This window comes from Lates calcarifer, linkage group LG19 (assembly GCF_001640805.2).
Source record: "Lates calcarifer isolate ASB-BC8 linkage group LG19, TLL_Latcal_v3, whole genome shotgun sequence".
NCBI lineage: Eukaryota > Metazoa > Chordata > Actinopteri > Centropomidae > Lates > Lates calcarifer.
In genome coordinates, this window is record NC_066851.1 from 14,404,348 (window position 1) to 14,419,056 (window position 14,709).

At 41.4% G+C, this 14,709-nt stretch overlaps 1 protein-coding gene across 2 annotated transcripts; it reads left to right on the forward strand.

Annotated features, from left to right (window-relative positions):
- Positions 1-307: 307 nt before the first annotated feature.
- On the forward strand, positions 308-3,399 carry ctsl.1 (cathepsin L.1). Of its 2 annotated transcripts, none has more exons than XM_018663708.2 (9): positions 308-447; positions 760-864; positions 1,104-1,246; positions 1,361-1,558; positions 1,650-1,841; positions 2,253-2,418; positions 2,543-2,648; positions 2,909-3,012; positions 3,155-3,399. In XM_018663708.2, exons 2-8 carry the CDS (start codon positions 765-767, stop codon positions 3,006-3,008), a joined length of 1,005 nt encoding a protein of 334 aa, XP_018519224.1. In that variant the 5' UTR covers positions 308-447; positions 760-764; the 3' UTR covers positions 3,009-3,012; positions 3,155-3,399. The 2 variants fall into 2 exon arrangements, with proteins under 2 accessions (XP_018519224.1, XP_018519225.1); XM_018663709.2 differs by having other exon boundaries at positions 336-447; positions 764-864.
- Positions 3,400-14,709: the final 11,310 nt, after the last annotated feature.

Consider the following 14,709-nt stretch of genomic DNA (forward strand, 5'->3'; position numbering starts at 1 on the left):
TGGAGGGAACACAAAATCCCAACAGTGGTTTTTCACATGAAGGCATCACATTAATAAACAGACAGACCATGTTCCTTTTTATATGACTATATAATTCCTGAATAACAACATGCTGAGTAACTAGTCATGCCCTCATAGAAAAACAGTTTAGAAATACTAATTCATAATGCTGACGTTCCTTGTTTTGCTGAGGTTGAAAAATGTGTTTCCCAAAAGAATGGTGTCATGCGAACTTCTCATAATGTATAACTCCCTTATTCCCTATTTCAATGATTGACTCTAGCGCTTTCTCTCTGTGGCTTTATGAGTTGCTGACAGCCACCTGACTGGACACACTGTAAGTCATAACTGTGGACGGCTATATAAGGACGGCTCCCTGCCTTAGCCCTGCATCCTCTACAGGTAGCTGTACCTCAAACTTCACTGCACATATCGACATAGAGGCAGGTAAGCAGCTGCAGCCCGGACACACATGCATGCAGACAAATAGAACCCACACCCACTTCCTGTAGAGCAGGTGCACAGATGCAAAAAAAAAAGAAAAGAAATAGAGACTCATAAAGATGAGTTTGTGGGAGGGATGAAACAGAGATTCAAAGAAGTCGGGAAATAAAGCTCTAGCTGTGGTACATGTGAAGGGCAACGTCATGACACAAAACGGTCTTGAAACAAAGCTGAAGTGAAAGAGTTCAGTCACAACCTGTGTGGTTTCCTGCAAGTCACAAGGGATCTCTTTGCTTTGCTTTGCTCCTGTGTCAGTCAGGATGAAGCTGCTGTTGGTTGCTGCTGCTGCTCTGGCTGTGGCCAGCTGTGCCACCATCTCCCTGGAAGACCTGGAGTTCCATGCCTGGAAACTTAAGTTTGGTAAGGGCTCTCGTTAGACTGTTTTCTTTTATCAAGTATAGTAGATATTGATTGGTCTGTAAAGATCCTGTCTGTAAGTGTGCTCATTCACACATCTTAAAGTCTAAAGTGATTCATAACATGCCGTCATGTTCAGATGTTTATGGCTTATATTTTGTTTGTCAGCTAATGAAAGCAAATCTCTTAACTGGAAGAGTATTCATAATTTATCACTGATCATTTTCCTCTGTCCTTGGCAGGAAGGTCCTATAGCTCTCCATCAGAGGAGGCTCACCGTAAGGAAATCTGGCTCAGCAACCGCAGACTGGTGCTGGTTCACAATATCATGGCCGATCAGGGCATCAAGTCCTACCGCCTTGGCATGACCTACTTTGCTGACATGGTATGCATAGGAAAACATGTCATGTGGTTGCAGTCAGCTTGTGAGGATACAGCGACTGACTGTTTTGAATGGAGACCATATTAAATGATACAGAATTTTGTCCCTCCTCATTAGGAAAATGAGGAGTACAAACGCCTGATCTCCCAGGGCTGCCTGGGCTCCTTCAACGCCTCTATGCCTCGCCATGGCTCTACCTTCCTCCGGCTGCCTCAAGGCACTGATCTGCCCAACACTGTTGACTGGAGGGACAAGGGATACGTCACTGACGTCAAGGACCAGAAGCAGTGTGGCTCCTGCTGGGCCTTCAGCGCAGTATGTAAAATCTAACTTGTTGTTCCAGTAATGCAGGTAATTTTACATAAATGTTTTCTGAACCTTACAAATTCACTCATCCCTCTTCCAGACTGGCGCACTGGAGGGTCAGAACTTCAGGAAAACAGGGAAGCTGGTGTCCCTGAGCGAGCAGCAGCTGGTTGACTGCTCTGGTGACTTTGGCAACATGGGCTGCATGGGAGGCTTGATGGACAGCGCCTTCAAATACATCCAGGCCAACGGAGGTATTGACACAGAGGACTCTTACCCTTATGAGGCTGAGGTAAACAGAAAAGTTTGGTTTGGTTGAAAAAATATTGAGCGTGATTCTACGTGGATATGATATTTATGCCATAAACTTTAAATACAGCAACTGCATACAGTCTAAAACAACAATTTGTCATTAACATGCTAAAAACTGAGTTGGAGCAAGTTGCATGTGTTAAATTACATCCTTCACATGAGAGCTGTACAATACTGCCATCTTGTGGACACATTATTGTACAACTAGACCCTGGCAGACTGTCAGCACAAAGCCTACAATAACCATCTCATGGACTTAAACCTTGAAAGTTAAATCTTTTGAGGATATTAGTATTTGTTCTGTTCTTTGATTTACAATTAATCACCTCTGTCATGATGGGTCAACATGTTAAATCTTTCGGTAAATAGCAAAATATTGTCTCTGATTCAGGATGGACAGTGCCGTTACAACCCTGGTGCTATTGGTGCCACATGCTCGGGCTACGTTGATATTAAAGAAGGTGATGAGGATGCCCTGAAGGAGGCCGTGGCCACCATCGGGCCTGTGTCTGTGGCCATTGACGCTTCTCATTCCTCCTTCCAGCTCTATGAATCAGGTAAAACTGTTTGAAACTATGTTGCTTCTGCCAGATAATAACCTCATCAAACACTGAAAGGAATAAGAAAAACTTTTGTTTGTTTAACCTATCCATGTTTGTTTGTGTGTGTGTGTGTTTCTAGGAGTGTATAGTGAGCCAGAGTGCAGCAGCACAGACTTGGACCATGGTGTCCTGGCTGTAGGTTATGGCACTGACAATGGACATGACTACTGGCTGGTCAAAAACAGGTAACCCACCTATTTTAAATTGCTGGCTGCTCTCCTGCTAGCAGTCAGTAAACAGTGTTAAAGCTGAGACAGGGAGCTAAGTTAAGACATCTTATTTATAGCTGCCAAAATGAAGTGAAACGATTTTGTCAGCTTCTTAAACACAGTGTCATTATCAGCTATTACAATTACTTTACATGTTGATGTAGCTTCTGTTGAGACAATAATTCTGTTTTATAGACAGCAGCTAATTTTAGTTGGTAATATGTGTGTTTCTGTAGCTGGGGTCTGGGCTGGGGAGACAAAGGATACATCATGATGAGCAGGAACAAACACAACCAGTGTGGCATTGCTACTGCATCCAGCTACCCCCTGGTCTGAGCAGGTGAGAAAAACTAATACTCCTTCCTTCTCTCTCTTACAACCAAGGGAACTGCTATTTAAACAATTTAAACCTCTGGGTGTAAATGTATGCGTGTGTTCACTGTCCATTAACTGGTTGTTGTTCATGTTTATTGGATTTTCAGGGTCCAGGACTTTCCTCAGTGAGGAGGAGAACAGTGACACATAATTTACTTTAATTTCATAAAGAAACTGAGTAACGGAACAAAATGTTCTTTTATTGTTCCTCGGTGGGGTGTGATCTGAGAGTCCCTCTGCACTTTGGTGCACTTTTAATAGAATAACTTTTTAATGATGTAATGATTTAAGATTGTAAATAAATGTAAAGATTACACTGAGAGATAAAAAAAATAAACATTTATGTTTGTGATTTTGTTGCTTTTTATTGTTGCCTTTTATATTACAGTTGCTGTGCTGATATAATAGTCAGTTTTATCATTAAAGTTTGCTCATGACACAAAGGCAAAGCAGCGCTCAGTCAATGACTAACAAATACAGAATAACAAATACAGTTTATTGCCATGTGAATATTTATTATTATTATTATTAATATTATTCTATTCTACTTGTAAGGGCATGTAGGGATCTGCAAGTGAATTATTTGTATTCTTATTTATGTACCCTTTGTTACTTTAGACCACTATAATGTAGATGCATTAATAAGAAATTTATTTGTTTTATATTACTAGAAACATTTTGTCACAGCACAGGTAGTACTGGTAACATGTTAAATTGTTCGGTTTACGGATAGAAAGCAAAGTGTAAAAAAATCTGTGAAAAAAATCGTAGTAGCTGTGGTTTGTTACTACTGTAGAATGCAAATGTACAGGATCAGTCTTGTAGCTGGAAAATTATAGTAGCTTTAGCTTCTATAAATTTAACTGTTTGCCCTCAGTCAAGACCTATTTGTTTAATAATGTATTGTACTCTGTATAAATATATGTAAAAAAGGCTTTTAATTTTACAAATATTCTTATTCTATTCATAGTTTTTTAGATGTGAGCACATCAAGTTGGGCAAGAACTTTGCTTTAAGACAAGTTGAGCATTTATAGATGACATATTTTAAAAAGCAGATTTCATCCTCATATGTAAGAGCTTTTTGCTATATCTGGCTTCGATGCCTCTACTAGTTTTGACTAACATAAATTATTCACTAAAAACAACAGTGTTTGTTGTTCAGAAAGTTTGATGTTTAGACTCAGATGCCACCTCTGATACTGATGGCTGCTGTGGCCTTTGGCTTGCAAACCTTAGGCCAAAGATGAAAGCGTTGGACAGGGAGTTTCAGAAGTGGAAAATATATTTTGGTAGAATTATCTCCTCTTTGGTGTTTTCTGCTGGTCTTTGTAGTTTTTGTTCGTTTGGATAGCATTTTTATCTTCCCGGATACAGTTTTTAAAAAAAAGCATTTTGTGGTTTGTAAAAGGTTATCTCAGATTCATTCTTCATATGCAGGTAAGGGCACAGACTGGAGGTAAAAGTGAAAGGAGATCTGTCTGGGAAATGTGAACAAATAATGAAACACAATGATGGAACCAGAGAGAGTCTGGAATTATACACGTTTGTGGTTGAAACTCTTGTCTGATGTGGTAAAAAGCCAATATGGATTGTAGAGGAATATCTCAGCGGTATGTATTTTGACCTCTATTACCGTCAATGCATTTTACAGACTGTCTTTTGCTTTCAAGATCATCCTCTCATCACATCCCCCCATCCTGACACTTGATCCGCCCAATCCTTGATAATCTGTTTCCTGTGGTAAACTGTGATTATGACACTGTAGGAAAGGAGAAACGAATTATCCTCATCTTTCAAAACTGCTGATGGAATACTAAAATGGTTCATCATTTACAATGTGACTCTGAAATAAGTCACAAGCAATGACCAGAGCACAAAATGCTCATAAAATGAATCAGTGGTGCGTTGTGATGTCTACTGCCATGGCCGCACGGTAATCTAAAAAAGGCTTGTAATATCATGTCCACTCATCCTCACATCTTTACTTTAATTTGACCTTTTCCATCATTTTGTGTTTATTTGTATCTTTTTTTGTTGATGGATTTTGTTCACCCTTTACGTCTTCGGTGTTTGGCCAGTTAGTCAGTTAAGCTCTGTTGCAGTTCAGTTTACTGTATTCTGCAGTCAGTTCTGTTTCGTTGACCTCTTTTAGGCCCCCCTTTGAGTTTATATTCAAGTCTTCCGTCGTTGTGATGAACAAAACTCCACCTCTTTAAAATCTAAACCCTGCATAAGTTTTGTTAAAGATTATTTAAGTGATGTTGCCTCCCTGTTTTCATACTGTTTAGCTAAAGTATTACATAACTTTGTTTTTCACCACTGCTCTGCCCTCACTCGAACCTCCCAGATAGAGTATACCTGCTCAGGTGTTTAATACTGACGATACCGACCTATCCAGGGTCAAATTGGTGCCCTTGCATAGTTCCCAGGGTAAGATACACCAACTTGGGTTAATACAGATTTGCAGTACCCACACCAAATGTGTGTAAAGTAATCCCATAATGGAATCCGGCCTTCTTTCAACCGTAATTTGTAATGCTTAAGGGTTTTGTGTGTAATCCAGCTAAACAGCAGTACTTAAGTCATTATTCTTACATCTCCATTGAACCTTTAGGCAGTGGAAGGTTGCTTCACTCATCTGTAATCCATGAAGTCAGCTATAAATACATTAACAATGCTTAAAATTATTTTGTTCATTTGTCATGGGCTATTCAGTAACTGCATTTAATTTTACTGCACACACTGAAAAAGTTCAGCACAGCAATCTGACTTTGCTTAGTCACAAAACACAGTAACAGATGATGCTGCATTCATGATCTGGCTTTAAACATTTTATGATGTGCTGAAAAATGTTTAAAAACTTTGACTTAGCTAGTAAAAGTCATGGGTGAGAAAATAATTGTTCTCTTTTCGGCATGAGGTGGGTGACATCTGTTTTAATCATACACAATAGCTGCCCCAGTGTAATTAATGAAATCACATTAAGTGCTTGTAATTTTCCCATTCTAAATGTCACATTAGGCCTGGTTGTGATAATATTTGATGGGAGGGAGAAACACTGAGCCAGGGAAACAGAGAGGGGGAGAACATATTAAGGATTTAATCAGCTTGTGTGACAAAATGTGACCTTGACATCTTACTTTTTCTGCCCTCAGCAGCAGCAGCAGCAGCAATGAGAGCTGCTATGTGGAAGCAAACAGGCACAGCTGACGTAATTGAAAGAGAGATTTAAATTATCTTTTGTCAGGCGAGTCTCGTAACAGTAGGCCTGGAAAAAACATCTCTGCCACTTTATCAGCAACGTGGTCTGACAGTATCCAGCCAATTAGGCCAGAATGATTGTTATCCAGTGACATTATCATCATCATCCTTTTTATTTTTATTTTTTAGTATGAAGGAGGGCATTAGAAAGTGGAAAAACCAAACTATGAAAAAGCTCCCAGACAGAGACAAAGGGAGACAGAGGGAGGGCGCGGAAGAGGTGAGGCAAATTAATTGGTTTTGCTAAATCCTCCTCAAACAGCAGAAGCCAATGTGGTTCCACAAAAGGCCATTACCGGTAATCAATTTAAATCTGTTTTACCCTTCCCAAGGAAACCAATTAGGCAATTTAATTTGGCTTTTTTGATTCACAGCATAACCACGGCACAGGATAGATCTTCCAATTCGTTTCCTGCAGAGAGGGACAAGTGAAAACACTGGGAGGTGCTGCTGGAACAAACAAAGCTATTGATCTGAGGGGAGGCTGGGAGATCCAAAGAAGAATGAGAAGTAGACACAGGAAGTGTGTCAGGATAATAAACTCATGAATCTGGATTTTGTCACAAGTGATCCTGCTGTGTCCATTTAAAATGGCCTCAGTAATTAAAGTTTGTTGCAAGCTCAGCTTTTAGCCGAATTTACAACTTAGGTTTAGTTTTCCGGCAAATGTGACTCTGCATTTTAAGCAGTTCATCATATTTGCCTGGGTGTTTTTCGTGAGAAGAATCTCTTTTTTAATGTCACTAGATGGCAGCACTTGACTGCTGATGATTATCTCAGCAGTTTGAGGTGCTGTGGCCTGGCTTAAGTCATGCAAAGCTCTGGTTCAAAGTCAATCGTGTTCCTTTGTTTCATGCGGTCACATGTCTATGGAATCCACATGTAACACACACACAACCATATATCCACACACACACACACAAAGACTGCATTTCCTTGCACCAGTGAACCCATTACACTGTAACAAAACCCATGCAGTACACTGAATGTCTGCTTAATCAACAATGTCACTGCACAATTTCAGTAGATTGGCTGTTTGGTTGGTATGGAGGAAAGTGCCAGTCAGCCGTGTCACCCATCATAGCGAACAAACGGTCTCTCCTGTGGGGATTCAGACGGGGGGCCATGCCTCTGTGCGTATGTGCCATCCATCTCCCATCATGCCTTTCTAGTCTGCATGCATGTGTGAGTAGCTCCTTGCATGTGTGGTCTGTTTCTCTCTCTCTCTCTCTCTCTCTGTGTGTGTGTGTGTGTGTGTTGTGTGTGTGGGTGGGTGGGTCAACTGGTTTGTCATGGTAATGAGGAACATGTGTGATTGTGACAGACAGGAGTTCTGGATGACCGCACACAGTACTGCACCACACACGTGTGCATACACACACACACACAGACACACACAGGCCTGATGCACACAGAACGCATAGAGAGAGAACGCAAGAGCATAACCTTATGAAAAATGGCTTAAATGACTTTATGAATACTTGATATTTCTAAAATGAACCCACAGACGAGGCTAATAATCCATTCTCACCCTCTATCTTGGTCTATTTAATCTTTCCTTCCTTATCTTTATCGCCTTTTCTTTTCCCACTCATTTCATCGCTCCATCCTCACCTAGCCAGTTGCATTTCTTGGACAGGGCTCCTGGCTGCGGTCTGAGAGAGGCGAGTGAAGCTAACCATTTGAGAAAAACAGCTCTGGCAAGGCCAATTACACCCAGACAAAGCACTTTGCATGTTATTGTGTTAGGGATTCATGCTTGATTGACTGAATGGGTTCTAATGAGGCTGGGGAACGACGTGCAGGAAAGGAAGAAACACTCCTCCGTTTCCCTGATGGATTGACGTGCACTCATGTACACAAACACATGCAGGTACACACATACACACACACACACACGCTGATGAACACTCACGGTGCAAAGGTGCACAATTACATTGCCATGCACATGGGAGAATACTTAAAGTGGAGACACATGAAAATCAACACTAAAAACAACTACTCTTTTTCCCAGGCTGCAGCTATAAAGTGTGTACTGTGTGCATATGTGAGTGTGTGCAGTGGGTGGCAGATGAAGAGGAGATATTATAGTGGAAAGGTAACTTGCTGTATTGCCTCTGCAGATGCTCCTATGTGAAAGCTTCACTCCCACTGGCATCCTTTTATAGCATCACTTCACTAGGTAGAGTTTGATATAGCAACAGATGGATTGGTAAAGCCTACAGCAGTGGTAAAAAAATGTCAGTCATTATTCTTGTTGGGCCTGTATAACAGATGTTAGTTTTATTTCTGTGTTGTGTTGTGCACTGGGCTCTGACTCCACTAAGTTTCACGTCTTTGAAGTTTTTTTTATTTATTTATTTTATTTATTTTTTTGTTCTCTGTCTCAGTGGAATGAAAGTTGAAACGGATATTACTAGCCACAGGCTAATGAAAATAACAAATGCCAGCTATGATGTTCACAATACAAATTGAAAATGAAATTAGCTAGCAACCCAGGTCCAGGCTATGAATTTTAAAAGGCTAGTATGAGCTGCATGTATGTATAATGCAGGACAGGAGACTTAGAAGCACACAAGTAGACAAACTGCAAACCCTAAACTGGCAAACATGCCTCTTTACTAAATAGCTATAAGATGTTTAAATCATGAATCATTAGTAAACAAGCCAGACATTTAGCTAGGACTGTTAAAAGTCTATATCATAGGCTAATTTCATTTGATTTCGATAGTTTTCATTTGAGGTACTCCAGCCCCAGCACTGAGGGATACTTGAGAGACCCAGAGTGTGTGTGGAGCGTTCTCTGAGGAATATTTACTGCGGCCTCCTCCTACTTTACCTTCCTCTTCCTTGTCCTGCTTTTGCAACCCCCTCTCTACCTGCTCATCTCCTTCTCTTCCATATCCCTCTCATTCATCATTTCTCGTTGTCCCTCCTCTCCTCTCGTCCATCTCCCCTGCCATACCAAGGTCAGGGTGAAGGGTCAATTGCCTGGACGCACCACAGAGCCCGTTCTTGAAGGAGCAGTCATGTATCCGCATGCCGTCTTTTCTTCCTATTTTATATCACCTGACAACTCTTTCTCCACAGGAGATGGCCTCACTTTCACCTGCAGCAACCCTGCTCCTTGCGCGTCCATGTGTGTGCATGCATGTAATGTATGTGTGTTTGCATGTGTGGGTGGATACATCTCTGTGTCCTCCAGTCCTTTGCCTGCCCCTGTTACTCAGCCTTGTGTGTTTGCCCTGTTATCTTCCCTCCTCTCCAGCTCTCTTCCTTGCCTGACCACTTTCTCTCTCTGTCTTCCCTCCTTCATCGATAGCCAGAGCTAATAAGGCAATTAAAGCCTAATTAAAGGAATCTTCGGAGAGAGGGAAAGTCCCAGGCAACTTCATGACGGCAAAGAGAGCGGTGTGTTTACTTGTGCCTCCTGCCTGCTCCCTCTCACTCTCTCCTGACCATCACAACAAAGTTAAAAAAAGTACTGAGATAATGAAAACCCTGAGGAGGTGAACACACGATCCTGCCATTTTTTTTTTCTTACAAAGTCTTCATTTCTTCCTGTATTTTTAGGGGTATCAAGAAATGGGCAACACGAGGTAACTAGCTAATTTGTTCTGCTTCAAGTGTATTTATCCAACCAGCGTCAGCCCACTCATTGTTGTCAAATTTGCCAGAGCAGATCAAAGGACCCTGTGCAGCGTGTCAGCCAGGTTACCTCTGCTTGGCACTCTGAATCAAAGTCACGGATTAAGGCAAAGGGAGTTGGGGGCTTCAAGGACATATGACAAACTATCATCCTCTCTTTGGGGTTTGAGCTGCGATGGATCTATGTTGTTTTCTTTCCACATGCGTCCCCAAAGCTTCTCTCACATCCCGATGCATACGATCACTGTGTGCACTTGTAGTCTGAAACAAAATCTTTACCCCTGATTTAGAAGGCACTTACAATGCATTAGCCTTGTGGTAATTACTAGAAACTCAATTAGAAGAAACCGCTGAAGACCAAGACCAAACTGGAGGGCTTAAGCTGCAACGCTGGTAAATGGATTTGGAGTTAATTTAGTGAGTCAGAGGGTGAAACAGCCATCAGTGATGTTTTAAGCTGCAGCAAGCAACCTGAGCGCTCAGGGCTCTGTACTGTAGGCTGATCTCCTCTGTAGTCTGCTTTCAATTGGCATTCAGCTTCACTTTGGTTTGAGTGTTACAATTAAATTGCTCTGGGATTTTTTTTTCCATGCCTCCACACACACACACACACACACACACACACATATACCCTTGCATGTGACAATCCTTCATCCAACTTTTCTTTATTGGTATGTCTCAGTGATGTTTACACCTGTCTATGCCCCAGGTCCTGTTCAGAGTGGAGTAGTATATTTTATTCATGGATCTTTGTATGTTTTCTTACATGCCTCAGGGCATTTTTATGACCTTAAGCAGTGCCTGCCTGTTTCCAGTGAATATCTGTATTTAGCTTCTTGTGTATGCTCATGTGTCTTTTCCTGGTGATTTGTAGAACAAATCTGAGACTAGATTTCTTAGGCTGATACAGGCATTAATATTTGAGAGCTAAAAAACATGTTTTAACAAATAATATAATGTTTTTATGTCAATCCCTTAAATCTGGATATGTATGCACAGATATATACTGTCCAGGACGTTTACAGTAGAAATATTGACCAACATGATAGACAAATCTATCATAGATTGCAATTGGCCAATAATATTGCCAAAGCTAATGTTCAGGATCTCTTGGTTTCTGTGGGTCCCTCAGGCACCTGTACCTTCTGGGACTGTGATGTGCAGTAAGCTGGTAATTCGTATCACATATTGGAGTCTGCCATCTAAATCTATGGGGAGAGGAGTGAGCAGATGGACTGCACCTTGTAGAAAGTGTGGGTGGTAAAGTCTGCAAGCTCCTGTATGTGTGCTTGTGAATGCTCCTATTGGTGCCAGCATGTGTGTTGGCGTGTGTGTGCGTTCACGTAGGTGCTACTGCAGGATCTTGGCATTTGCCTTGGAGTAAAGATGTGTGTGTGTGTGTATTTGTTTGTTTGTTTGCTTGCATGTGTGGATGTGCGTGTATGTGTGTGCGTGTGGTGGGTTGGTGAGTGGGTGTGCGTCGTGTGAGCACTGCTGTGCCTCCTTCTTCTGGGGACCAGATGGTGATTGAACTGGTAGCTCCACCCAACTGCTCTTGACATCATCAGTCAAAGACAAAGGGAGGGAGGGAGTGAGAGAGAAAGAGAGAGAGGGGCAGAGAGAAAGAAAGAAAGAAAGAAAGAAAGAGAGTGTATTTCAAATATAGGAGCTTATGTTGCATTTTAAATGGACTCTGACCAACTAAAACATTCCTCAAGAAGCAGATAGATTGTTTATCCACTGATACTGTTTAAGCTCCAAGACCGTAAAAGTACTTTTTTTTTGCTATTGCTATATAGCCAACAACTTGCAATAACTTACATATAGCACCAAGTTTCTATGCACGAGACCAAAATCAAAACTTATAACACTGTAACATAATTTAACTTGCATGATGATTAATGTAAAGATAATTCAAATTTAACTCAATTAAAAGTATGAAAGAATTATTAGCAAAATTGATCTAAAGTATTAAAAGTTCTTCATTCATCATCATGCATAATGGACACTCAGTGGCCACTATATTTGGTGCACCTAGCTAAAACTAAACCCTACTATTTCAGAGATGTGCTAATTGAATTTTATGGTCATTTTATGAGGCTGTAGTTTGTGGTGCTGTTGAATTGTATTCCCTTAAACTGAGAGCTGTTTCTTATATTTAGGCGACCTTTATTGATATAAATGGGGTGGACTTGTGTAAATGTACTTTGCATGTTGATCATTTTGTTCCTCAGAAAGCAAAGTTTAGATAAAGGAAGGGAATCAATTACAACACGTACTGTATGGAGGATAAAGCTGAGGTGAAAAAGACACGAAGGACCTTATTCAGAACACCTGTTCACCTGCTTATTAATGCAATTATTGAGCAGAGACAGGTCAGGAGCTTCTGTTAATGTTCACATTAAACATCAGAATGGGGAAAAAATGTGACTTTGACCGTGGCATGATTGTTGATGCCAGATGGGCTGGTTTGAGTGTTTCTGAAACTGCAGATCTCCTGGGATTTTCACAGACAACAGTCTCTAGAGTTTACTGATAATGGTGCCAAAAACAGAAAACATCCAGCGGATGTCAACTCCGCAGACAGAAATGTTGATGAGTGAGATCAGAGGAGAACGGCCAGACTGGTTTGAGATGACAGAAAGGCAGTCCTTACAACTGCGGTGAGCAAAAACCAGCTCAGAATGCACATTGCATCGAACCTTCAGGCGGATGGGCTACAACAGCAGAAAACCAGGTCGGGCTCCACTCCTGTCAGCCAAGAACAGAAATTTGAGGCTGCAGTGGGCACAGGCTCACCAAAACTTGACAGGTGAAGACTGGAAAAAAAATTACCTGCTCTGATGAATCTAAATTCCTACTGAGGCATGCAGATGGTAGGGTAAGACCTTGGCATCAACAACATGAATCCATGGACCCAACCTGCCTTGTGTCAACAGTCCAGGCTGATGGGGGTGGTGTAATGGTGTGGGGAATATTTTCTTGGACCCCATAACACCATCAATCAGCCTATCTGAGTATTGTTGCTGACCATGTACATCCCTTTATGGCCACAATTTACCGTGTTATAATGAGTACTTTGGCTTCATGAGTGTGACAATGAGTTCAATGAACTTCAGTGGCCGCACCAGACATGAATCCAATAGAAAACCTGTTGGATGTGGTAGAACGGGAGCTTGGCAGCATGAATGTGCAGCTGACAAATCTGCAGAAATGATGAGATTCAGTCATGTCAACATGGAGCAGAATCTCAAAGGAACATTCCAACATTCTCCATCATCCAGGAATTAAGACTATTTTGAGAGCAAAGGGAGGCCCTACTCAATGTTATTATGGTGTTCTTAAGTGTATATACTGAATTACGGAGAATGAATCTGATAATTCTTCCAGACCTGATCCAACCTATATATCCTACTGTTATTTTATTGTAAATGCACTGAAAGCTGCTTTTTAAGACATTTCAACCTTTTTTTCCTAAAGGTTATGACATGTCTGAGACTGGGGAGACAAGCAAAACTACAGTACATGCCACAGTAAATAAATACTGCTTGATCAGTATCAGTGATAGCAACTCACTTTTCCCATCATTTCACTGTTCGAGTGCATGCTATTCAATACCACAGGGACAGGTGTGCTAATCACCAAACACATTCAGCTGGCAGGCTGACGCTGCCTTGTAATGCTTTGCCTCCACTTTCCCAAAAAGAGTGACTAATTGTATGTGATGCTGTGGAGGCAATATGCTGAATGACAACACATGTCTCAGCAAAATGATGGACCATGAATCGGAGAGCAGACGAGCCTACTCATGCTTGTTTTAGACTCCAGAATAATTACATGTGATTAGTTTTTAAAATGGAATGAGACAATCAGCTGCTCTATTGTAGCAGTAAAAGAAGCTGTAATTATTTCTAAACAGTACTGTTTTTATAAGCAACCATGATAATCCTGCCATCTGTTTGATTTCCTCTTCGTATGGAGATCATAAATACATACTGAGGCGTTTTGGTTGTAAATATTTCAGGTAAAATGCAACATATATCTTGTGATTTAGCATTACCAAAATTAACTGCAGTGGAAATGATACAGTGGCTTCAGTTTCCTCTCATATAGTCTGAATATTCCCAGAATCCCTCAGGTCCAAAATTACAACCAGTCTTCAGCGGATTGAGGCTCAGCTCATATATAAAGGTCATACGTGACTATTAATGAGTATCTTTGTTCCGGTCTTTGTCTCTGGAGCTTGCTAATTGAACTAGCACCTCTTTCCCTACATCCCTTGGATGTACGTACATACTGACGCAGGGAGAGACAGCTGATACAAGTGTGTCTTTTTTCCTCCGATGCTGCCAACTGCAATGGTGTAGCTAAATGAGGCCTGTGATGGACGCCGTGCCAGACAGAGGCGTCCAAGCCCACTGCTTCCCCTTCCCTCACTGCCTGGTGCGCAGCGCAACGGCCAATCAACTGCTCACACAAAGGAGGAATTAGCATATTCCCTGGCACAAAATCGCTCCCTTAATTGCAGCTGCATTGAGCCCATGTTCTCCACACCTCTCCACTCTTTTCTCTCTCTCTGTTTTTTTTTGCACTCTCCCCATCACCAGCCTCTCCAAGTATGTTTTTTTCCTGTTATTCTTTCAAGTTTCACTTCGTTTCTCCTCCAATCATTCAGTCTTCATCAGACGGCTATTGTGCGAGCTCAGGAGGAGAACGCAGGGAGAGAGAGAAAGATGGGGGCTGGGAATGTG